The sequence below is a fragment of the Rhinolophus hipposideros genome (assembly GCF_964194185.1).
Source record: "Rhinolophus hipposideros genome assembly, chromosome: 10".
NCBI classification, from domain to species: Eukaryota; Metazoa; Chordata; class Mammalia; order Chiroptera; family Rhinolophidae; genus Rhinolophus; species Rhinolophus hipposideros.
In genome coordinates this window covers 58,293,006-58,316,937 of record NC_138056.1, presented here as the reverse complement: position 1 = coordinate 58,316,937, position 23,932 = coordinate 58,293,006, and the positions used below count along the sequence as shown (strand labels likewise).

General features: G+C 43.4%; 1 protein-coding gene across 4 annotated transcripts; it reads right to left on the bottom strand.

The window, feature by feature from the left end:
• Positions 1–3,922: 3,922 nt before the first annotated feature.
• On the bottom strand, positions 3,923–23,638 carry PRSS23 (serine protease 23). 4 transcript variants are annotated; one of them, XM_081062270.1, is made up of 3 exons: positions 23,478–23,638; positions 17,507–17,591; positions 3,923–7,796 (listed from the first exon to the last, which is right to left on the bottom strand). In XM_081062270.1, exon 3 carries the CDS (start codon positions 7,781–7,783, stop codon positions 6,644–6,646), a length of 1,140 nt encoding a protein of 379 aa, XP_080918396.1. In that variant the 5' UTR covers positions 7,784–7,796; positions 17,507–17,591; positions 23,478–23,638; the 3' UTR covers positions 3,923–6,643. The 4 variants fall into 4 exon arrangements, with proteins under 4 accessions (XP_080918396.1, XP_080918395.1, XP_080918397.1 ...); XM_081062269.1 differs by lacking the exon at positions 17,507–17,591 and having other exon boundaries at positions 23,478–23,632; XM_081062271.1 differs by lacking the exons at positions 17,507–17,591; positions 23,478–23,638 and adding an exon at positions 15,454–15,703.
• Between the last annotated feature and the right edge of the window lie 294 nt (positions 23,639–23,932).

Genomic DNA, 23,932 nt, shown 5'->3' with positions numbered 1-23,932 from the left:
GTGGCCAGAGTCGAGTCAATAGGTCACATAGGGGAGTGACCTGATCAGGTCGTTGCTTTAGAACATACCTTGGGCAGCTGTGGGTGAATTGGGAGGCTCAAGCTCCAGTTCCGAGTCTACTATAATAGTTTAAAGGAGAGAGGATGAGGGCCAGAATCAGGGCAGTGGCAGAGGAGCTGGAGAGGATGTGACAGCCTAGACATCGAAGGGACATGCTACTTGATTACATGTGAGATGTGGGGGAGGGGTGGGCGGGAAGCAGTCTCTGGGCCACAGGCTAAGTCATAACAGACATCCGTTCATTTTCTCACCAAATATTTCCTGTGCTAGACTGGGGGCCAGACAATGGGAGATACAGGGAAGAATAGGATTCAGCCCCTGCTCGTACAAGGCTCAGAGTCTAATAGGAGAGACAGACACATAAATAGCAACAGCTATGTAATACATGCTAGAATAGAATACGTATGGTACGTTACCAGAATCTTATTCTGGAGTATGTTTGGATGCAAGAAATATCCAAGCCCAGGTAATCCCGAGTCGTGGTGTTAAAGGTTGTACAAAGCTACTGGGATCATTCGTTCAATCATTCATTTAAAAAACATTATGTATGTATTGAGAACCTATGTCCCAGGCACTGGTCTAGGTGTGGGGATACAACAGACAAACATCCCCGCCTTCATAAGAGCAATAAATATAGGGTCTGAGAGAGAGCGATTAGTGCTAAGCAGGTGATAAAGCAGGGAAGGGAAGTAGGAACCTTCTGAGGCAGGGGCTGGCGAGGGTGGAACCTATAGAGAAGATGGCCGGGAAGGCCTTCCTGACAAGGCAAGGCTGAGCCACTGCTCCCACGGCTGCTGCTCCTGTTCCAGCCACTTGCTCTGTTTATCTCATTTTCTGAGATTCCCCTTGTTCTCTCCAGTGTAAACACTTCTGTCTTGCTTCTTGGATAGGAACTCGACACTTCTCAAAACTAGCCTTGCTCTTTAAAGAGCCTTAGTCCTTTTAGAGTCTGAAGACAAGCGGCAGTGATAAATCAAGACTAAGAGCGCACTTGGGGTATTTTTACACATTTGATACACACACACACACCCCCCACACACAGAAGAGTCATGCTGCACTTTCCACCCTCAGAAAACATCAGGCTGGACAGAAGGGGACAGCCATGGGCCTCCCTGAGCCCAAGTTTTCAGGGCCCATAGAAGCCCGGACTCTCCCAGGGAGGATCCTTGCCCTTCCTGTGGGCAGAGCTGTCCCAAGGCTCAACAGGAGGATTCCGGTCATTAACCAACCAGTCCTGTCAGGCGCTGACGGAGCAGAGCCTGAGCTCAGGCAGTGGGAGCACAGAGAGGCACAGGAGAGGCTCTGCTTGGAGGACTAAGTGACCTGTTCGGGTCTCCTGCCCTCCATGCACGTTGCCCACAGCAGGCAGGGACATTTCTCAACACACCCTAAAGCACAACACAACCAGATCTTGTCCTGCTCTTTGCCCTCCCCCTCCCCTACTTGGCCTCAAACGTTTTTCTCTTGGTTTCTGTGAGGCCACACTTTCCTGGTTTTTTTCTAACCTCATCAGCTGCTGCTTCTCAGCCTCTTTACTGCCTCCTTCTCCTCTTCCTCTTTGAATGCAACCTCTAAATGCTGGTGGACCGGGAACCTGTCTCAGCCCTCTTCTCAACACTCATACTCCTCATTCTCTCCCCAGGTGATATTATCTCCATATGTGGCTTTAAGTGACATCGACATGCTGATTCAAGATTTTTCTACGGAGCTTCACAGTCGGAAGCCCTTCCTTCACAACTGGAGTGTTTCCTTCACATCTCCACTTATGTGTCTACTAAGGCATTTCAAACTTAACGTGATCAACACAAAAATCATTTACTTTTCATTCTCCCCAATCCTCTTTTCCTCAATCTTTCCCATCTCAGCAAATGGTACCTGAAATCTACCTGGATGCTCAGGCCTCAAAATTAAGTGTTATTCTTTTTCTTTTTAATTAAGATGCAATTGACATATAATATTGTGTTTCAGGTGTACAACATACTGATTGGATATTTGTATAATTGCAAAATGATCACCACAAGTCTCGTTAACATCCGGTTACCATACAGTTACAAAAATTGTTTCTTGTGATGAGAACTTTTAAGATCATTGCAACTTTTAAATACGCAACACAGTATTAACAATAGTTACCATATTCTACGTTATATCTCATGACGTTTTATTCTCCTTTACCCATTTAACCTTTTCAATAGACCAGTTTTGATCCTGCCAGGGTCCTTTGCACTGCAGCTCCCTCAGCCTGGATTATCTTCCACCCAGATTATCAATGGGCAGCTCACAGTTGGGTATAGCAAGCCTGTGAGTTTCCACTGGGTAATGCTGGCATGGAAGAAGATAGCTGGGCTGGGGATATTTTGCTAGTTCACTACTCAAGAGGGCTGTCTGCTAGGTAAAGGTGACCCAACAGCAGGAGACAGAAGGTTACATCACCAGATGTAAAAGCTAAGGAGGATGAAAGAACTGGTGTTACCCAAGAGGTAGCAACCACTGAGAAGAGGACACAGATGTTTGCCCTTTCTCCACCCCAGTCCACTGGAGGAACTGAAACCCAGAAGAGAGGATCTTTGAATCAGATAGGAGGGTTTTAAGTTTTAAAATAAACTGTCTTGAGATTTATTCACTGAAAAGAACCAGAAAACTATGGCATCAGTCTGCCCAGCTCCGAGGCCATCATCTTCCCATACCAGTCTGCTGCCCCAGCTCTCAGCCTTGTTTACTCATGTCCTGGAAGCTAATTTATTTCCTTCTCTGGGGAAACATCAGACTAAAAACAGATGTGTTGTTCCTGCTAGAAATGGTCCTTGTTGATCACGTATATCCTTAGAACCCACCCCATCAAAAGGATTGTTAAATGCCCTTCCCCTATTGGAGGCCCACAGAATGCTGATCCTGGCCAAGAAAGTATGCAGTAGGAACCAATGTGAAAGCCCAGAGATGAGACACAGAGGGAGCTACACCCCACCGTTGTTCCTTGGTTACAAAGTATGGCTGTCAGTCTGTACTCCCCGCAGTGCTTTGCAGGGTTTACCAATGAAGGTGACCAGACAGGCTGGATGTCCCAGGACATACCTGGGGTATACTGCTGTCATAGCCTCATTTTTAATAGAATTCCCTTTTAGTCCATCTCAAAAGAATTTCATTCTAGGTGATAAATTAAATGGGCACTCTACCTAATACCCATAGACACCAAGTGCCAGAGGCAACTTCAAGGCGTCCTTGAGTGGGTTCATGACAAAGGCTAAGAAAAGGCAGACACGAACAGGAGAACTCAGACAAAGCATGCAGGAGAGCCAGAGCAGTGCAGGGGCTGTCCAGACGCTCCAGGCCAGGGCTGCGACCAGCCCTTGGAGAGGAAGTGCTGAGGGCCGTGAGCAGAATTCCTCTGGACACCCTGGATGGCTGTCGTTGACCCTTCAGTTAGCACATGGTGGGCAGACTAGAGAGTCGTTTTTCCAGTGCAGGCTTGTCATCTTCAGCAAGTTCTGAACCGAAGGCTCCTGTAGGTATTAGAGAGAAACTGCTACCTTATTGGCCCAGGTGTCACTGGGGACTTGCGCTCCCACAGAACAGGCAGGTGGAGTCGTACACAGTGAAAAGCGTGATCTCAATGTTCCAACTTACTCCCTAGGTGTTTTGTTTTCTAATCCATTTCTAGTCCAATGAAAGTACAGAAAGAATACACATATGACTGCCACTGACTGGCTCTTATTTCTTTCCCTCTTTCATCCCGTTTTCCCATTTTGGGGGTGGGGACGACTAACTCCTTTCTAAAATTTAAAATTCTGAATAAAGTCTATGAAAAAAATGGATCCCAAATTCTGCCACGACCTTCTGATTCTCAGCCACAAATGATTTTCAAGTTTATTCTCTCCTGTTTTACCCTCTGAATATTTCCAAATCTGGATACAAGGTTCTGATTAAATCCCAAAGGCACTGATACCTGACACCACTCAGGGCTCATCATCACCTTGACCCCAAGGCTTTTACAGTGATCCCCAAAATGTATTTATTAGAACACTAAATTGCTCAGAGGCATCATAGGAGAAAACAAAGGTTCCGTGATCAAAGATGTTTATTGAAATGCAGATTTTTAAAACATTAACACATCTCTTTACTACAGGACTTCTTAGAGCTTTCAATGTGCAAACAAGCATGTGAATCCCTGATAAAGAGAGGGGGTTACTGAGAGGCAGCTCCCTCCTCCCTGATGATGGTGTCCTTTTTATTTTTGGTAGAACATCTGGAGGGATCAATATTTAAGGGATCAATGTTTAAGGCACACATTTTGGGAAACGTCCTACTCGCCTTACTGGGACTATATCCTTACAATGTATAACTAACACATGTAAAGCACTAATTATATTAACATATTAATATCGTTAATAATGTTAAAAGCCCTTTTTTATTTCCACTTCCATGATAGCTTAATACCATGCTTTCTTTTATTACCACTGAAAAGATGGACATACTGAATTCTTTCAGTCTTTTTACAGTCTGAATTACACTGTATAAATCATGTAGGTACAATTCTTTAGTAAATTACAGCTACCTGTGAACTAAACATTGATATTATTTTGATTTTGTGCCATTGCCCACCTTTGCTGAGGGAAGTTTCATTAAGTTTCAACTTTACAAAAAAAAAAAAAAATCAAAATAAAACACCACGTTGCTTTTTAAAAGGAGCATCTACTTTAAAAAATCAGTTCTGATCTAGGTGTTCAGTGAACTTCTTTTCACACCAAGCAAAAGCAAAACCAAACAAAAACCCCAAATACCAGACATTGAGATGGAGACCTCTCTTATTCCTCAGGCTAGATTCCTGCTAGATTCCAAAGCTAATTGTACTGGAACTCAGAAAATTCCTGGCAGCCCTGCATCTCTTTGCTACACAAAGTATTTCTTATGTGATTTGACGAAAGCACTATGGTTATACATTTCTTATAATGAGTGCCTTATCAGGATTAGCCTTCGAAAAAGCTCAAGAAACACAAGCCAAAAGCCACCTGGAGGAAGTTTAAACATCAGTGCTGTATTCGAATGTCCTCACAAACAGATAGCCACACTGCAGGTTAAAATTACCCTGGGTGTAAGAACAGCATACATCTGTTTATAGTTCATTGGCTTTTTTTCTCTACTGATATGATACATTTTGAAAGAAGTGCTCAGGCCGAGGGGCATAAAATGAAAACATAAAATAAGTCAAAGTCTTTTCTTTATATACTGGGGTTATCACATTGATAAAACATTCATAAAGGCATCTATGGGAGTGATGATTCTGATCCATTTTTCATTCTCCCAATTTTCATTTTTACTAGTGTACTTGATTATATGTGCCTGTAGCTTAGAGTAGTCCAGTAAAAGTGTACCTTTTAAAGCTAGTGGAAAAAAAGGTACATTGGTTTCCTCAAGGCACCTTCCAAATATTGTTACTATAAAATAAGTAGGAGAAAAAAGTCTCCAAATTGCTCAAGTACACAGATCCCCAAAAGCACATTGAAAACCATGAGGAATAATTTTGATGAGGCTGTATGACTGTGCCAGGCTCTAAACAGTGGTTATTCTGTTGTGACATCTGCCGAGCAATGCATCCATTGTCCTCTGGAATTTAATTCATTTTAAATTACTCCGTCCAAATGATAAAACATGAGATGTGCTACACTCCGGGGGTAAAATACAATGATTGTTTTTAGTGTGACCACAACTGTTAGTAGGGAAGCCATGCAGCCTGTTCTAATTAGGGCCCTGATTATTGTCTTCTGAAAAACAGCTAGTTCAAAAAATCTGAGCGAAATCCTGTTAAATGGAAGGATTGGCATAAACAATCTTGCCAGCTCTGCTGTGACTGCACAGTTGGCAGGGCCATATGCAGTCTTCCCCAAAAGAAGAGCAACAATCTTCGGAAGAGAAACTATTTCAACACTGAAAGCAACTTGATACTAACTGACTGCAAGATCTAGTTTAATATGTGTACCAACACGGTCAGCAAATTATTTTACTGATCAAGAACTACTATGCAAACACCCCCAAATCCAAAATATTATAACTGCCGATCTAAGAAGTATTATGAAAGTTCCTAAGAGTTGTATGTGGTAGGGAACACTGCCATCTGGAAACATTAGTGATTAGGCATTAAAACAGAAAAAGAAAGGTGACAAAACCAAGATGAGTCTCAGGAGAAAATACACACATACACACATAAGAACTTATATCTCCTGTATGCCACATATTTAATATAAACCTTTGAGACAAGTTCAGATGAAATAAAAATCGAAGTTCTCAAAAAGTAAAAGATTAACTTAACCACTAAATACTCCCTATTGCCCCAAACATCAGTATGCTTTTTTTATTTCTATGCAAAGTATGTTTTCAAACTGCTTAAATGCTGATATGATACACAAACCAATTTTCAAATAACAAAGCCAGTCATCTTGCAATTTTAAAAAATTAGGTAAAAGATATTATGACACATTACACTTATACACACACACACACACACACACACACACACACCAATGATAAAATTTGGCCTCTCCTAAAATAAGTACATGAAGACCAGTAAGTGCCGCCAGGAAGGTATACCATGTTACCCTTCCCTGCAATCCAGGTAGTTTCCTTTAATCCAATAGCAAATCTGGGCATATTTGAGAGGGGTGATTCTAACAGCTACGTTGAAATCCTGTGGAGAACCATTCATGTCTACCCACTGGTGCCCTGAAAAGATGCCAATAATTTTTCGCTCCCACTTCTGCTGCTGTCTCTTCCACATCCTCACATAAACCCCTGAGCCACTGGCCCCAGGCTGGGCATCACACTGCTGGTAGAGCAGGTCATAGGTCTCGTCTTTGACATCACAGAAACGGTACACCAAATTGCCCGGTCGATCGTTGTCATAACCAGAGAAGTGGATTCTGCCCCCTGGCAGCTGCTTGGCAGAAGGGCTCACCCCAATCTTCATGTACTTTCTCTTGTGGGGTTTTTTGAGTTCCAGGAGAGCATAGTCATAATCCATGCCAATGTCGTTGGCATTGCCCTTGATCCAACCCTTGGGCACGTGGGTGCGTTTCACTCGGATCCATTGAAATTTCATCTTCTCGGGCACGGCTGAGCTGGAGTTGTTGGCCCCTCGACCACCATCTTTAAACTTGGGCTTCAAGAAGCCCACTCGAAGTTTCTGGGTTCCTTTCACATAGGTTTTCCCATCGTGTATGCAGTGGGCAGCAGTGAGGACGTGCTTCTCGGCCACCAGGGTGCCGGTACAACCTGTAGATAACTTCACCGATGTTGAGAAGGGGTAGTTGAGCAGGAAGTCCTTCCCAAAAATGCTGAACCTGCTGTCGTAGCCATAAATCTGCCGTTTCCTCCGAGACTTTCCTGAAGACTCCCCCACGCCACTGCTAAGGACATAAATGCCCACCTGCGTCTCTGTGCGGCTGCCGTTGGCATAGAGCGTTTCATAAGACAGGTACTGTTTGACCTCTTCGTATGTGGGCAGTGGGGTTCCCTTATGACACTGGGGTCCACATGAAGAGGACACTTCCAATTTGGCTTCGGCCCCAAAGTCTGGCTTGGCTAAGCGGAGAGTGGACTGTGGCAAGACGACAGGGAGGCGGTAAGCAGGCCAAGTGGGTTTCCAGTGGGCACTGGAGGGGCTCACCTGTCCGACAGCACACAGGAGGAGGAGGAGGAAGAGGAGGAGGAAGAGGAGCCCTGGAATCCCCGCCATGCTGAGCACCACTCTGTAGGAACAAAGACAAGTGGGTCAGGAGGGCAAGGGTTTACTGGGCACTGGTTGACTGCGGAAGAGGTCGGCGGCATGCCTGTCATTGTTTCTAAGTCAGTGAACCCTCCTCAGGAATCAGGGTGTAGAGAGGAATCCCTAGATAATGGTCTCACTTACAATGCAAGGGCTTGACCTTGGAACATTCCTGTGGCTGGGTGCCCAAAATGAAATCGAGTGTTCATTCGCTTCTATGTTTAAGATGCCCCAGGTGACGGCCCACTGCAGCGCTGTGTGTGTGTGTGTGTGTGTGTGTGTGTGTGTGTGTGTGTGTGTGTGTGTGTGTGTGTGTAATGTGTTCACTGATCCCCGGATGAACTGAAGGACCTGCCCCAATTTCCATGTAATTCTGAGCCTTTTTTGTGCTTCATTCTAAACCTTTGTGTTTTCCTACCGCTTTGGTCCCCCTGCCTTTCTTTTCTCTCATTCTCATCATAGCTTCTATTTGGGTAATGTTCAGAGCAACTTGTCCATGTGAGAGAGTAAATTTAAATTACTCAGCTCACTGAGTGACAAGGCATCAAGGATGGCTCCACAGGGCCACTTACTGGGACTCCGGTCACTTTTTTCTTTGAATTTCAAACAACCTTAACTATTACAAATTTAGTTTCTAAGTAGTCAGGCCTCTAACAAAAGATTTCTTTTTCTTTTGGATTTTGTCATATAGTACCAGGACCTTTGTCAAAGGTTGATCACATTATGATGGTTACTGTTGGTTACTTTTTCAGCTCTTTGTATTTGTGTTCCCAGCTAGTCTACATGACTTGAATTTGGGCCTATGCTAGCGATCGCTCAACAAAGATTTATTGAATGAAGGCCTGTATTAGTGGAAGAAGGAGTGGATGGATGGTGTGGCTCAAAAAATACTTTTCTTGAATGATGCTTGTTGAGTGCTCATGACAGAGATGTATGAGGATGATATGGTAGCTCAGAGAAAGAGCACGAAATCAGTTGAGGGGATGAGGAAGAACAGGGGGGTGTTCCAGGGGCGGTGGTGCTTGCGATGGGTGTTGAAGTTCAACAGAAGTTATATAGCGTATGATAGAGTGAAGGGAACTCTTAGAGAGAGAGGGGACAATAGTCTGTGCAAGAGCAGGGAGACCTGCAAAAGTGCGACTCCCTCCAGGAATTACGCTTTGCTGAGCAAGGGTGGGACAGAGGTTGTGGTGGAAGCAGCAGGCAAGAGCTGGATTATGAAGGGATATGGGTACTAAATGAAGGAGTTTGGATGTTTATCCTGAAAGGTATGTTTAAAGATCAAGATCAATCACCCCACAAGAAAAACAACAACAACAACAACAACAACAAGACGGGAAGTAGTACTTTCATAAATGTTCAAGTATCCATCGGCTCTCAATCTTCTGTTGAAGAGAAGCTGACTTAGCAGGTGGGATAATTCACTCAAAATCAAATATCCCAAAACAAGGACAAGGAGGGTTTAGGTCTCAAGAAGCTGGTGGAATGTAGCAGGAGTCAGGAGGAAACTGTTTCCTTATTCTCACCCTCTTCCTCCTTGAGAATACAGACTTGCTGGCAACTTTGGGGTGCCTTTGTTTTCTTTTATGTAAAACTGAAAAATCCCATTGAGCTGATCTAGTCCAGCTGAGCACGCCAACCCATATACACAGACTATATTTCTAAGATGTATGGTGCCCCACGCACCTCTGGGATCTTTTAGCTTCTCTCTCTCTTTGATTCCACCCTGTCAGGGAGAACAGGGAAAAGAAAGAAATGGGGTCTTGGAAAAGCCAATTCCTTGGGACTTCCCGATTCCTTGAAATAGATTCTCTCCACTTTTTCCAAATAAGAAGGGTTCCTGGGCCCTTTTGTGGGGAGGTAACACATCTAATTATTTCTCTAAATCCTTGAAATCGCGGTGGAGTGTATGTGCATACACACGTTTGTATGTGCTTGTGGAGGGTATTGTCAAGACTGAGGGAGGGAGGGGGTGCTAATGCTAATGCTAGTAAAGGCCTCCTCCCCACTGGGAACTTTACAGGTGGGGGAGGTACGGTGAGGTCAACCCTTGAGGAGACTTTGGGGGATGGCTCTGTATCTGGTTATTCACATCTCTTTGCCGAGGACTCAGCACTTGGATATATCTAGGGCTTGGACTACCTTTTCTCTATGTATGTTGCTGTCTAGGTGACTAAAGCCCCCACACACCAGAATCCCTGCCAAATGTGATATGTACTAGGAGGAATCATGTACCTCCCTTCGGGCTGTATCTTGGACCCTTAGACACCACTCCTCCTCCCTTTGACTAATGCGGAGAATGTTAATGCCTGCTAGCTAGCATTGTGCAGCAGATGTGGTAAGCCAAGTTTTACTTCAGCTTATCTTAAGAAAGAAAACACAGAATCCAGACAGAGGGGCAAGCTGCCAAGTATTCCTGTTTTCAAAATATAATTCTTGGGGAGAGAGAGGAGATGAGATAGTATTATACTATGTATTATCATAAGTTGTAGATAATATTTTCTACATGCATGACAAACATGACAGTTAACATACTCGTATGCTCACATTATTATCTAGATCATGCATTTTCAAATCCCAAACTTGAAATCTGTATGTTAACTGGATCCTGGGAACATAGAGTTTGAATTATCTACTGCAGCTCCAGGGGCATCCGTCCTTTGGCTTTAGCCATTTATCCAAAAACTAAAATAGTCCATTGGCAAGGGTGTCAGGCAAGAGAATGGCAGGAAAGAGTCTGAAACTAGTTCAAATATACTTTTAAAAAGCTTTGTATTAGGAACTTGGTATTAATGAATGAACTCCCTGTCAGGGAAAATTAACTCTAATTTCATTTTTCTAAGGGTTTTGCCTGGATAGCAAACCCCTGTTTAAAAAATACTTTCAAAGGCTTTGAAGCATGCCTCATTTCACAAGTGCCACCATGGCTTACCGCTTGTTTTGTTTGTTTTTAAATGTCTGTCTTTCAAAAAGAAACAACGTTTTTAGAAACTAGTTCAAGAGAGTTAATGGCTATAGAGAAATGAGAACAAGTCTTTTCTTGGGTGTGAGTGCTGGGCAGTCAGCTAGGCTCTCTCACTGACCAAAGCTTCATTCCAACATCTCAATACAGAGGATCAACTTTGTTTTTTAGCAAAAATGACGGATGTCTATGCCAAGGACCCCCCCAGGATCACTTAAAAAATCACAAAATGCTATTAGAGAATGCTGAAGACTCTTCCACAGAATATTACTAGACTGTTACTTTTCTAGATTAATATTAGATAATATTACTAATTCAGATTCATTACAACTTAAATTCCAGTCATTTAACCAGTTAAGAAGTCAGCCAGGTAAGTAAAGGACTGCTAAAACATAGGGCAGAGTGAAGTTCTAATCTCTTAGAAATAAACTGTCCAATACCTCAAAAAACACTAATTCTATTCATTTGAAACATTGCTTACAAGTTCTCTGTATTATTAAACTCCATTCATTATCTTGTGGGATCAAACCGTGTTCTGACATTTTCTATCTTGATTAAAGTTTCTATGTAACTCCAAATCTATAAAACTGCATAAAAAAAACCCCAAACAAACTGTAATTCAGATGTAAAAATTGGTACGGTTAAATTATTCCAGATTGATTTGGTTTTTAAGTACTAATCAGAAATTGGGAGGTAAAGTTGTTCTCAGGTCCCCAGAAGGGTTTAAACTGACATCTGTATTAAAGTTACAAGCTTCATAAACTGCTCACTCCTTTATCAAATATGTGTTTGAGGTGGTTGAGAAATTATGAAGAGTGACCTGAGCCCGATGATCTCTTTAAGGCTCTTCAGCTCTTGTCTTTTCAGGCCTAGGATTCTCTAATTTTGTAATTTCCCAGGGTCACAAAAGTCCAGGTCAGGCACGATGTTGTTTATAGACAGCGGCTGCAATGTCATTTGCCTCTCAGGAGCTTTTAACCACAAAATTATGGAGGGTGGAGGCATTGGGAAAAAGGAAAAGGAAAATTTATCATGCTAATCTCTCACTTATCTGGGTGATAAGATTTCCTTGATTCGTATTCAAAGGAAACAAAGGCCTCCAGCAGAGGGCGGCTTTCAAGAATGGAGTGGAGGGATGGCTGGGTGTCAGTGCTGCCAGGAAAGTGTGAAGGAGACCCAATCCTACTACCCACTAATTCCCACCTTCTCCTGACCCCTCCCCCACTAATAACACACCAAGGATAACTGTGATGCTTTAAAATTAGGTTGGTGGCTTTCCACTAATTTCTCAACTCACCTGATAATAGAATAATTCCCCAGGAAACAAATAATTATTGTTTCCATTTTTATAAACTCTAGGTAAGCTTGCACTATGCCCATTTCAGTTTATTTAAACATAAACACTCTAGGATGCAAAACAGATGTAATAAAAACATTCATAAGCTCACAACTGGAAAGGTAACTAATGGGTTACATAACTTTAAATTCTCTTTTGCCTTTCCACATGAGTCACCTTATCCATAAAGAACTGTCTGGAAAAATCACCTCTTTCAAAAAGGAATGAAGATTTCCAGGTCTTATCCTCATTATATCTAAATCCTGATGTAGAAAATTCGGGTCTACAACATTTCATTTCTAGGAATAAGCCTTTACTGGATAAGGATTCCTCCTACACATAATTATCTTTTAAAGTTCCCAACTAAGTATTTTCATGCATCCCTTCACCTAAAGGGCAGAGCAGAATGGAAAATGAAGGTAGGCAAATATTTTCTCACCATGCGGAGTAATATGGAAACTGTATTCCTTTTCCAACTCTGTACATCTGACACATTCCATGCTCCATCACTCAATAGGAGCCACTGCTCCGCTGTCCACTATCTAAAAATACGGACACCTTATGAGGATGGTGCCACCTCATAAGACCTCTACTAACCTTACGGTGAAGGGACATTGCACATTATCAGATGTGAAAACATCAAAGGTCTGCTTGAGATGGCACCGAAACTGCTGCCTCCTAGCTCTCCCTGTACCTTAGTCTTCAAAACTGCAACAACACAAGTCTCCTCAAGAGGGCAAGTATTGGGAGACTGGTCTAACTCCGAAATCAAGTAAGTGCAAGGAGGGGAAATCGAATCCTTAGGACATACATTCTCTATTGTACAATGTATGAACTCCTCTGACCACTAGAAACAGTAATGACAGAAAGAAACAATGGGAAAATTTGTGAAGATAAAAATTTTGAACAACAGTTGGAAGGATGACAAAGGGTTTTCCATGGAATCCGTGGGATACTGAAGAGTGAAACCATGCTAATTCCTAAAGCAAATACCTAAAAATGAACAAAGCTCTGTGAATACTCAGCAGCCAGGCTTGCTCTCATTTTCCAAAGTCACAGAACCTGTTAAAGGAAAACGGACCTGATCACATAATGGTTTAAAAATTATAGTCTTGTACAAGAAAGAAATGCAAGGCATTTACAAGTCCAGTCACCCTACACACAATCTTGTGGTCAAACGAAGCTTGACTTCTTCTCTGTCAGATTTTAGGCAAAATGAACTATCCCACAGACCTGGGACAAACCTGGAAGCAGAACAAGAACTGAGTGTATAAAACTGTCAATTGTGAGTCCACGAGAAACAAATTCCCGGGACTCAGTGGGAGTTCTGCACGAATAATGCCTGGTGGATTGAATCAGAAGGGATCTATGAGAAGAAATGTGCAGGAGAAACTGAGACTCTTATTAAACATTGCAGAGACGGGCCCGTAATGTTCTCAGATCCACTAATGGGCACTTTGGCACTTATGCTACAGACAGAAAAATGTGCCCACCATTCATCATCTACCTGAATAAGTTGTCAGTGTTACAAATTGAGATCTATATTAGTTACCCTGGAAAAATGCTTCTTTCCAGTTCAGGCACAGGAAAGCATGACAAGTTATCTCCTGACTTTAAGTGGGACAAACACAAGTTAAACAATTTATTCGAATGCAGATGGCGTGCATATCATCACAACACTTTCATAAGTAAATATGATGGCTTTTTTTGTGGCATTTCCTAAGTTCCTTCTCCCCACTCCACCTCCAATCTGCTCACATCTAACAGACTTCTTGAGAGACACAGTGATAAGGTCTATTTTAGACGCTCTTAAACACAAGTAGAATCCTGAAACAAGTGCAATGAATACCCTGATATTAATTTGGCATTTGGCTTTTGGCCACAGCTGACTTCAAACTATAAATTCAACTCCTTCTCACACAGCCATGTTAAAACAATTCTGGCATTGGGCTATCTGCTCCTAAAAAGCACTCCGGGACCCCTCAAGTTCAATTTCAGGAGCTGAGAGAAGTCAGCCACATGCCAACACCAGTCGGGAGCTTTCCACCCGCTAGGGGCTGTTACTGAAGTCTCGTGGGTGTTGCCCACAGGGCAATAAAACAAATAGGATTTCTCATAAGATGTTGGAAAGCAAACCCAATTTGTACTCAGGAGGGGAGTGGTGGTTTCCTTTCACCTAAACAATTCTTTCTCCTCTTTTAAAACATTTTTAAAACTTTTTTTTCCAACCTTTTATTTAAAAGTTAACTCGTGATGAATGGCCACAGGCTGAAGAAGACACATTTGCTTTCAACCACTGATAGCTCAGACAGTACTCTCTAGGGAATCACACGGTCGTCGATCAAGGCTCCAGAGAAAAGATCCTATTCCCCAACCTGTGTTTGCTGCACTTTCCTTGCTTGCTAATGTGTGTTCACAGTCACGTGCCCAAGGTTAAACATTAATGTTCAATGTTGGGATACCCATATGCAAAACTCAAGGAAAACAAGTGGTGGTGGTGGTGGTGTGTGTCTGTGTGTAGGAGGTGGGGGCCGTTGCCACCGTCCAGCCAGAGAGTTTGCCCAGAGCCGGCTCTTTCTCTACTCCCACCAGGCGCCCAAGATCGCAGTTTCGGAACCGTCTTTCCCCACCCGCTTCGCGGGAAACACTGCGTGAATGCAAGTGCCCTGCAGCGCGGAGCTCCTTCAGGCTGTGGGTCCCAGCCCTCGGGCTCCGAGGGCGGCCTGGGCGAGGTCACCCGACCCCGCGCGCACCGGCCCTTTGTCCGGCTCCTCCCCGCGCCGCGCTCCCCCGCGTCCGCGAGGGAGCCCCCGCCGCGCCCGCACTCACCCGCGCCGAGATGCCCGCCAGGGTCCGGGTTCGCTGCGCCGCTCAGACAGGTGTGGGCGCCGGGAGGGCGCGCGCGGCTCCCATGCCTGACCCGCGGCGAGACGGAGTGCCAGCGGGCGGGGGAGCAGCGCCGGCCGCGAGCGGGTCCGCCCCCCGCGCCTCCCGAGGCCCGCCCGCCCCGCCTCCTCCTTCGGGGAGGCCGCGCGCCCGCCTTCCGCTCCCACCCCGCACACGCCTCGCGCCGCGCCCGCTCGCGGTCCGCGTGGGGCCCCGCGCAGGTGGGCCCCGGGGGCGCGATCGCACGCTCCCGCCCCGGCCTCTCGGCTGCAGCCAGTCAGCGCCGGTTCTCGGGGAGGGCCGGCCCTGCCCAAGTCCCACGCGCCTTCACCCTTGCAACGCCGCGCACCCCCCGGGGCAGGGGCGCAGCCTCCGGAGCGCGCCTGCGAGTCCGCTGCCGGCTCACAAAATCCAGGGGTTCCCCAAGTCCGACAGAACTGGGGACGCAGGCCACACCTGGTGCACGCGGAGCCCCGTGCGCTCCCCTGCAAGCGCTTAGAGAGTGTTTAGGTGATGGCCGAGGTCCTTCCCGCTACACCCAGTGTCTCAGGTGCCTCCAAGGAACCGGAAACCTGCATCCTGCACACAGGACCAGCAATGCTTTGGCTCCAGTACTGCACCCAGTGCGGCGCTTGGGGTCCGGAGCAAGGCAGGCGCTGGGCAGCTCCTGAGTGGCAGGCTGGCTGGGGAGCCCCTCGGCCTCAGCGCTTTCCCGACGCGCCAGCTGGTGGAGCCACGTCCTCGGCCAGTGGGCCTGCTTCCTAGAGTCACTCCAAGGGCCCACCATTCGTGGTCTTCCTCTAGTCACGCGGGTCACTGTGCCATTTCAGAACCTAGTGCTACAACCTTCCTATTCTTTCCCAGCTGCATCAGTGTTTTACTTAGATGACCATTTACTGGGCACCTTCTGTGAACCAGCTTTACAGATAGGCCGTCCTGGTGAAGAAGGTGCAGATCACCACTGTTTTACAGACGAGGAACCTGAGGGGTTTTACAGGTCTGATGACTTGCCCCAAAGCACAGAGGGCACGTTTTTTCCTATCAGGCCTTTTAGCTTTCTTTTCTCCCATCAACACCTGCTCTCAAAAAGAGGGCCTAACACACTGTCTCACACCCAAGTTTGAATAACATGCCAAATGTGTTTGTGTTGGTAATCTAAATAGGAAAGCCCTCCATACATGTTACTGTGTGGTGAGTCTCAAAAGGGAGGGAAACCACTATTCTCCACCATTTTAAGGGCACAATTTGCTTAGCATTGGCTTATTTTTTAAATGTTGTAGTAATACAGAGGGTGCCAAAAAAAGAGAGGTTATCTATGCTCAAGCCCTAGCATAATCAGAAGTGTCTGGACGCTGATGGTAACCACTTTGAGCACCTCTTGTAACTGCAGAAGTCAAACGTGACTTGCATTCATCTTTTGTTATCAGTATATATTGAGTATTACAATTAATACAGTTTTTTTCCTTTCTTAAAATGTATACATTTTTTTGGCACCCTCTGTATATAATATGAGTAAAACCACGTATAAGCTTATGTTACAGCTTTTGAACAACTCTGAAATAAAACCAAAACAAATTTATAACTATAAAAATCTCCTCCCAGGACTATACATTTTAAATTAGTAGTTTACTCAACTGCTACTTAGCATCATGTGGTGCTGACTGCCTAGGTCGGGTACATTTGAGTTCTGTGTAGCCTTACCACTCTCATGGTGTGAGGGGTGCCCTGTATTGACCCGACTCTCTCACCTTTTCCCCTGTTCCAGCTATCACACCTTCTTTCCTCATACCCTGTGTCACTGTAATACAGAATTTCACTTTCACTTGACTCTAATCAATCACTTAGCGATTAACTTTGAGCTGCTCCTTTCTTATTAGCACAACGACTGAAGTGGTAACTCCTGGTGCCAAGGCATAGCACACACAGGCACTGAAATCACGAGGCAGTACTTGTATCAGAAGCTTATCTCAATGATCCAGAAGGTGTTTATATTCATTTATTATCATAAATTAAAAAAAAAAAATTATGGCCCTCCAAGGACCTGTAGCTCCCAACTGGAGAAACACCATTAAAAGTCAAATACTGAATAGAGGAGCCGAGGGTGGAATTGGAAGGAGAGAAAAAAGGGAGAGATGTCCCAATTATGCTTGAGTTTTATTACTTTTACTCCAACTCAACAAATATTTATTTAGCACATATTATACATAAAGCATTGTGCTTGCCTCCAAACTAAAGAGATGGCCACAGGAAGACAGAATAGCAACATAATTAAGAGAATGCCAGTGGCGTTCAACTATGTGAGTGCTGTTCAAGGCTCTGCCATTTACCAGCTGTGTAGCCTTTGGCTTACCCTTTCTGTGCCTCAGTTTCCTCCTCTGTAAAATGGAGACTGCCCCATAGGGTTGTGTTAATGCTTGAGTGAATAAGATGCTTTGCACACTGACTAACACACAGCAAGCACTTACTAAATGTTAGCTCTTGTTATATCTGTTAGGCAACAAGAACGTACCTTAGCTCTGCTTTGGAGCACCACCTCAACCACTTTGATAGTCATTGCTCATTTGTCCTGGCAGTTTTAAAAATTACATGGTAACCTGTTTGGGAATGTACAATCATAGACAATAAGATAGTTATTCCCATCACTCAGAGAGATAAAGCGAGGCACAGAAGGACCAAAGAACACATCCCTCCCCTATCGCCACTCCCACAGCCAGTCTTAGGTCCCTTGCCCCCTACCCAGACAGTAGTTCTAACAACAGATGACCCAGGGGAGCTCACGGCTTGAACAAGCACCGCTAGCTTCTTTTGCTTCCTGGAGTTGTCAATAGTACAATGAGAGGTTACTACCTGGCTCTTAGGTTGTCACTGTGATTGCTGTAAGGACAATGACAGATCTGTAGAGTACTTTGACTTCTAAGAGAAGACTTGTGTAAAGAGCAGGTGTCCTCATGCTGAGCTTCGCTAGATATTTGCTTTCCTTTTTGTACTTGCCCTCTCCCCTCCCTGAAAAAAAAAAGAGAAACAAAGAAAAACCCAGAAAACCTTCACTGCTTCTTAAGAACTCAGTTCAACTCCATAATCGTAATTCTCAAAGACTTTTCATCTGCGTAGAAATTGAGTTGTTAAAAATGCATTCAGGGTAAGGCCCACACGTTTGCTGAGTATGTGCTGTGTATTAGGTGACTGTACAGGGGCTGTGTGAGAGAAAGCAATCCCTCACCTCTAGGGGTTTTTGCTATGGATATAAACAAAGCAAAATCAAAGAGGAGACAAAATGAGACATAGGCTGGATCAGGCTAGAGCTAAAGAGCATAGAAGAGTGAGGGTATCATTAATTCCCATTTTGGCCTTGTACAAAGTGGGAGAATTTGAGCCGAAGCTCAAAGGAAGAAAATCTGAGCAAGACTTTACCAAACATTATCTCATTGGATTCTCCCACTAGAGAAACAAGAAAATCAGTTAAGTGAATGAAAGGGATAGATTGAGGATTGGACTGTAATAATTCTAGGTATGTTTATTGAATGTATGCTGTTTGTCAGGTAGCGTGGAATATACGTCATTGCAAGTAATCGTCAAGACAAACAGAAAAATAGACACTATGATTATTTCCATTTTGCAATGACAGATCTGTAGAGTACTGAGGTTCAAAGTGGTTAAATAGGATACTCAGTGCTTTACTACTAAGTAACACAGTTGTGACTTCTGCTCAGTCGGTCCGACTCTTTTACCAGGTTCTGTTTTGTGTTATATTGCTTCCCAGACCTCTTTTTTCTGGAGCTTACAATGACAAGGTTGAATCAGTTGCTGATGTCTGTTGCAGCTCTAAACATCCTTTTGATTCTATTTTGCTTTTGCTCCAATTGTGCAATCACTTAGTGACAGGCTGTTAAATGGTCTCAGAGCAGGAGATGAGACGGCACCGAAAGACAATTGGAAACTTAGGGTGGCAGGGAGGTGAGAGACCCAACGTCAACTCTAACCTGCTAAGCTCAATTTTAGTGCTTATTTTCCTGAGGCCAGGGTTCATATGCAGCTTCAATAATTTGTCAATTTGAAAGTTATCAATGAGGATTATTTCTAAGGGGATAAAATTCCATATTTAAAAATCATTTCCATATGGTTTCTTATTTCTGTGATAATATGGATCTAGTGGTTTACTCAGTAAGGGGATTTTCAGCTCCATGTAGTCAGTGAAAGGAGAAATGGACTGAGAAACAACCCAGAGGGTTGAGAAGGAGCATTTAAACCTATTTCTGTGACCTTGGGTAAATCACCTCATTTACTGGCCTGGCCTTGATTTCTTATCTGTAAAAAGAAAGACTAGATGACCTGCTGTTACAGTCTTTGAGTCCATGACATTGTTATCCTATGGAAGATAATCCACATTTTTGGGGGGAGAACCCCTACCATGGGGTCCTGGGGGAGCAAAGAATGTGGAACTCCAGTCAGACTGACTTGGATTCAATTTAGGATTCATATCATTGCTGGGTGACCATGGGCAAGCCATGCAACTTTCTGCACCTCACTTTCCTCATCTGTACAATGGGGCTAATTCAGGGCTGTTGTAAGAACTCAGTGAGATAATCAGTCCAAAGCACACAGCACAGGGCTCAGCACAAAATAAATTCTAAATTGGCATTACCTCTTATTAATATTATTACTAATACTACTACTGTGAATGCTCAATAAACGTTTTAAAATATGTTGAATGAATGAATGAATCAATCAAGTTGTTTTAGTATCACTGCTAAAAAGTTTAATCCAGTCTTTGTAAAATGAAATTATCTTGGGATTCCTATTCAGCCCCCAAACTTCTTGTCGTAGGTCTGGTCTGTAGGCAACAAAGAGTTTCTTAGTATTGAACTTAGGAAAAACTATAGATTCAAATTGGAGCCAGGATTGTATTTTTTTGCCTTGTCTTCTAATCTCCCCTATGGAGATTGGGTGCCATCAGTTTATTTATTCAACAAACATCTATTGAGCCAACTAATATTGTCAGACCCACATATTTGTCAGTGTTTTAAGGGCAAAACCAGATTTTTTTTTCTTATGATGATAGATCTAAACTATTACGTGGTAAAAATGAAACCACAACAAATTCCCATTATTAATAAAAAGCTAACAAAAAGAACCACTAGAAAAAATCTTTACAGCACTTAATAAAACAAATGTATTTGTATCGCACTTAAAACTTTTTAAAAATTCTTGTTTTTGTTAAGTATAGATTACTCATTTTAAGTGTATGGAAAGAAAAGTAGTCAGTACACTCTGAATATAAATATGTGAAGGTGTAATATATAAAAGCTTAATATATAAAACAGTTGTATAGTTAAATTGTCATATTGGTACATATGGTACCTTAAAAAAAAAAGCTACACAGCAAAGAAAGCTTTACTCTAATCCTACTTAATAGAATATAGCAAGCTAAAATTATCAGGAAGAAAGACAGGCTTTGGCATTAGCAATTTCCTGTATACTGTGGGCATTATTTTAAACTGAAAAATTAGAAACATTTTGAAATAACTGTGTGTTTCTCATTTTCTCTGGTCAAATTCAGAAAGTCTCCAGAGACCAGCAGGGGACTTCTCTGATGTACTTGTTTGCCTACTGGATCTCATGATCAAGAACAAAAGAGAAAATAAAGATATTTTTTCTTTCTTTAAGAAGCAGCAGAGCTGCTGATCTTGAAACAGACTTCAATAAACTTTTGGCAGTCTCTTTACATTTATGTTATACAATTTTATACCACACCTCCAATGCTTTAAAAGGCATTTTTTTGGAAAATCCTTTTGTTTTTAATTTATGTTTATATTTATCCATAAATATTGGACTCTTTCTTTTCTGTCTTATAAGGAGTAAGCTTTTACATGGTTAAATATGGGGTCTGGATATTCAAATTTGGCATTTTTCATGAAGTTTCTCCTTTTTCTGCAGGCAAATTCTATTCGTCCTTCAAGCTCAAATATCAACTCTTCTCTGAAACCCTTCAGTGCTAGATAGGTAAGTTCATTCTGTGTTTTCAGAGAACTGTATTGGAATGATATCTTACATTGTAGTTATATAGTTAAATGTTCAACTTCAAGTGATCCAGAGTTCCTTACAGGAACTTTATCTTGTTTTTCTTTCTACTCTTTATGGTTTTCTAGTCTTTATAGTTTTTAAGAATCTTTGTGGTTATTGTCTGGTTTTGTAATCTAGCACAGAACCTGGCTCATTTTAATTAGCTTAAAATATCAGGTCTGAAATAACTTGGCTTGCCAACCACAAGAACAGGGTCCGTTGTGTATGAAATTTTACCACTGGGGCTGCAGTATTTTCCAGGATATAAATGAGAATTCCTGTTTGATGCCCATTCACCATTCTTTCTTTATGGGTCGAGTCAAAATAACAAATTTGACACTTGGCCTACTAATTGCATTTCACTAATCATGCTATGGTTATATGATGACATTTTAGGCATCATTTATCCCTGACTTGTGACATTCCCAGCGACTTTCTGCAGAACCCTTTGAAATACGTGCTCAGTTCTGGCTCTGATAGGGTGTTCTGAATCTCTCTGCTGGAACTCCTAAGGATTATAGAATCCTATTGGACAATATGTGTTTCCCAAACTCTGTTTCCTCCCATACTCTGGAAGATATCAATAAATTATCTGTGAAAAAAAGGTGGTTAAATATACATATTAGCCCTTCGAATGCTCTGACAAGTCCTGAGTAGGAAAATCTGCTTAAGCCGATTGATCTGTGGACTCTTTTTTTTCAGTGTGGTAGTAACATTTCATAGAACCCCAGAGTTGTACAGGGTGCAGTTTGAGAAACACAATCCATAGTTTACTGCATTTCTGGGACTGAACCACTTCTGTTCCCGACATGTGGCTTATGCTTTTTTTGCCACAATGCTTTTGTTCGCCTTTGAAACTCTTTCCTCCATATCCACTTGTCTCAATTCTATTCATTTTTAAAAAGCCTGACAATGTCACATCCTCAACAGAATATATTTGTTGGCCTTTGATTTCCCATAACACTTTCTACCATTTTCTCTTGACTGTAATTATTTTATTTCTGTTGTCAGTTTACTTTTCCTCTCCCCGACTACTGCTTACTGTGGGTTTGAATCTCTGATCTGCATCTCTTCTGCTGGGCTCTTGACAGGAACACAGTTTGCCTTTGGCTGGTTCAAATGAAGAGACTTTAATGAAGTGGCTACTTATGGAGGTGAGGACAGAGCTGAAGGAACAAACAAAGCAGAGAGCACCCGGGACCTAGCAACGGGGGAAGACCTCGCTGCTCTTAGGGCAGGAGGTAGATGGGAGGAGATGCCGCAAAAGAAGCTAGTGGTGAGAATGAGCACCATGGAGGAGTTCTGCTGCCAGGACCTGCAATCCGGGGAGGGATGAAGCTCTGCGAGGAATCTGGTGCCAAAGAGGGAGGGAGTGGGAAAGAAGTCCTCCAACCTCTTCTTCCACCCACTGATCTCTGGAGCCTGCCAAAGCCAGCTCAGAAGGGAGCCAGGTTGTGCTGTCTGCAAGGCTCAGCCTTCCGGGCACAAAGCAGGGCAGTGAAGGGTGGAGAACTGCTGGGAGCGGGGCAGATGGAGAATAGCCAGCAAGCACACCATTTCCGTATTTCCAAAATGGGGTAGTGACAATACCCTCCTCATAGGGCTATAGTGAGGATTAAATTAGGACACGTATCAAAATATTAACATGCTGTATGCTCTCTGATTCTCCAACTATGTTAGCTACTCATTATTTATTTATTTGTTTATTTTAATTGTAACAACTCTACGGATAGCTACTAATATAAAAACTAATTGAGGACGGTATCATGTGTTGGTTTTTTTATAGCCCTGACACATCCAGCACAAAACCCCACTCGCCCTAGCAAGGCCCCAAATGGACAGCATTTTGTAGACAGTGGGGGTGTCCTTTGGAACAGAGGTAACGGGGAAGCCTAGTTTGGCTGTTTTGACTGATATCATCAGCTAATCTGACCTTGAAAACACACAGTGAGCTAAATTTGAGACTTATTTTTAGTTTTCAGAAGCTTGGGCACTTCTAAGACATAGTCGGAAGCCTCTGGTTTTCCTTTACTTTGGTGGAAGGGAGAGTTACTGAAAAACAAGCCAGCTTGCCAGGACTAGCACCTCACCACCATCCCGGGAATGGCAGCCAGTTTCTCATATTTTGAATACAAAGTAAGGGCGACCAGCCCAAGGGTAAAGCAGGAGGCTTTGTATCTATAGAAGCAATTTGCTTCCTGCTGTGTCAGGCCAGTAACCTGTTTTAGTTCAAACACAGGATCACCAGTTCCTGATGCCCTGGGTACATAGATTAGGGAAACCACAATAATAATCATCCATGTTCTTTTCACTTCAAATCCTGCAGAACAATGTGGAGGGCTTGCTCTCCCCGATCCGGGAAGTCAAACTGAGAGAAAGCCCTTTCAGAGGAGCTGGGGGTAGGGTGAGGTAGGACTTACCCACATGAAGGCAAGAGGATGTCACAGTTTGTGGCCACACTGGTGCCCTCCACTGTAGCTTGTTCTCTTGGAGGAAGGGCAAGTCCGGAGGGTGACAGCTCTGGAGAGCCTGTCACCCTGACAGAGCAATGAAGGTCACGCTGGGAGGAGATTCCAATACTGACACCAGCAGCTGCAGGTGGGGATTTCCTTCAAGGAGGAGTGACATTTTATCCGGGTTTTCAGCAGACTAAAATTAGGGAGAAGAACACTAGATCCTGTGGTGTCTATAAGTAGTTGTTCACATTATTGTCTTGTCCTGGAAAATCAAGACGTAAGCCAACACTGTGCAATGGTTCTGAGGTCACTACGTCCACAAGCGTCATACTCTCCGTGGGCCCTGTTTTTGCACATAGACATTGTCTGTTTTTACTCAGGGCCATTGAGGTCCTGTCTAGACAACTGTGTGCAGCCAG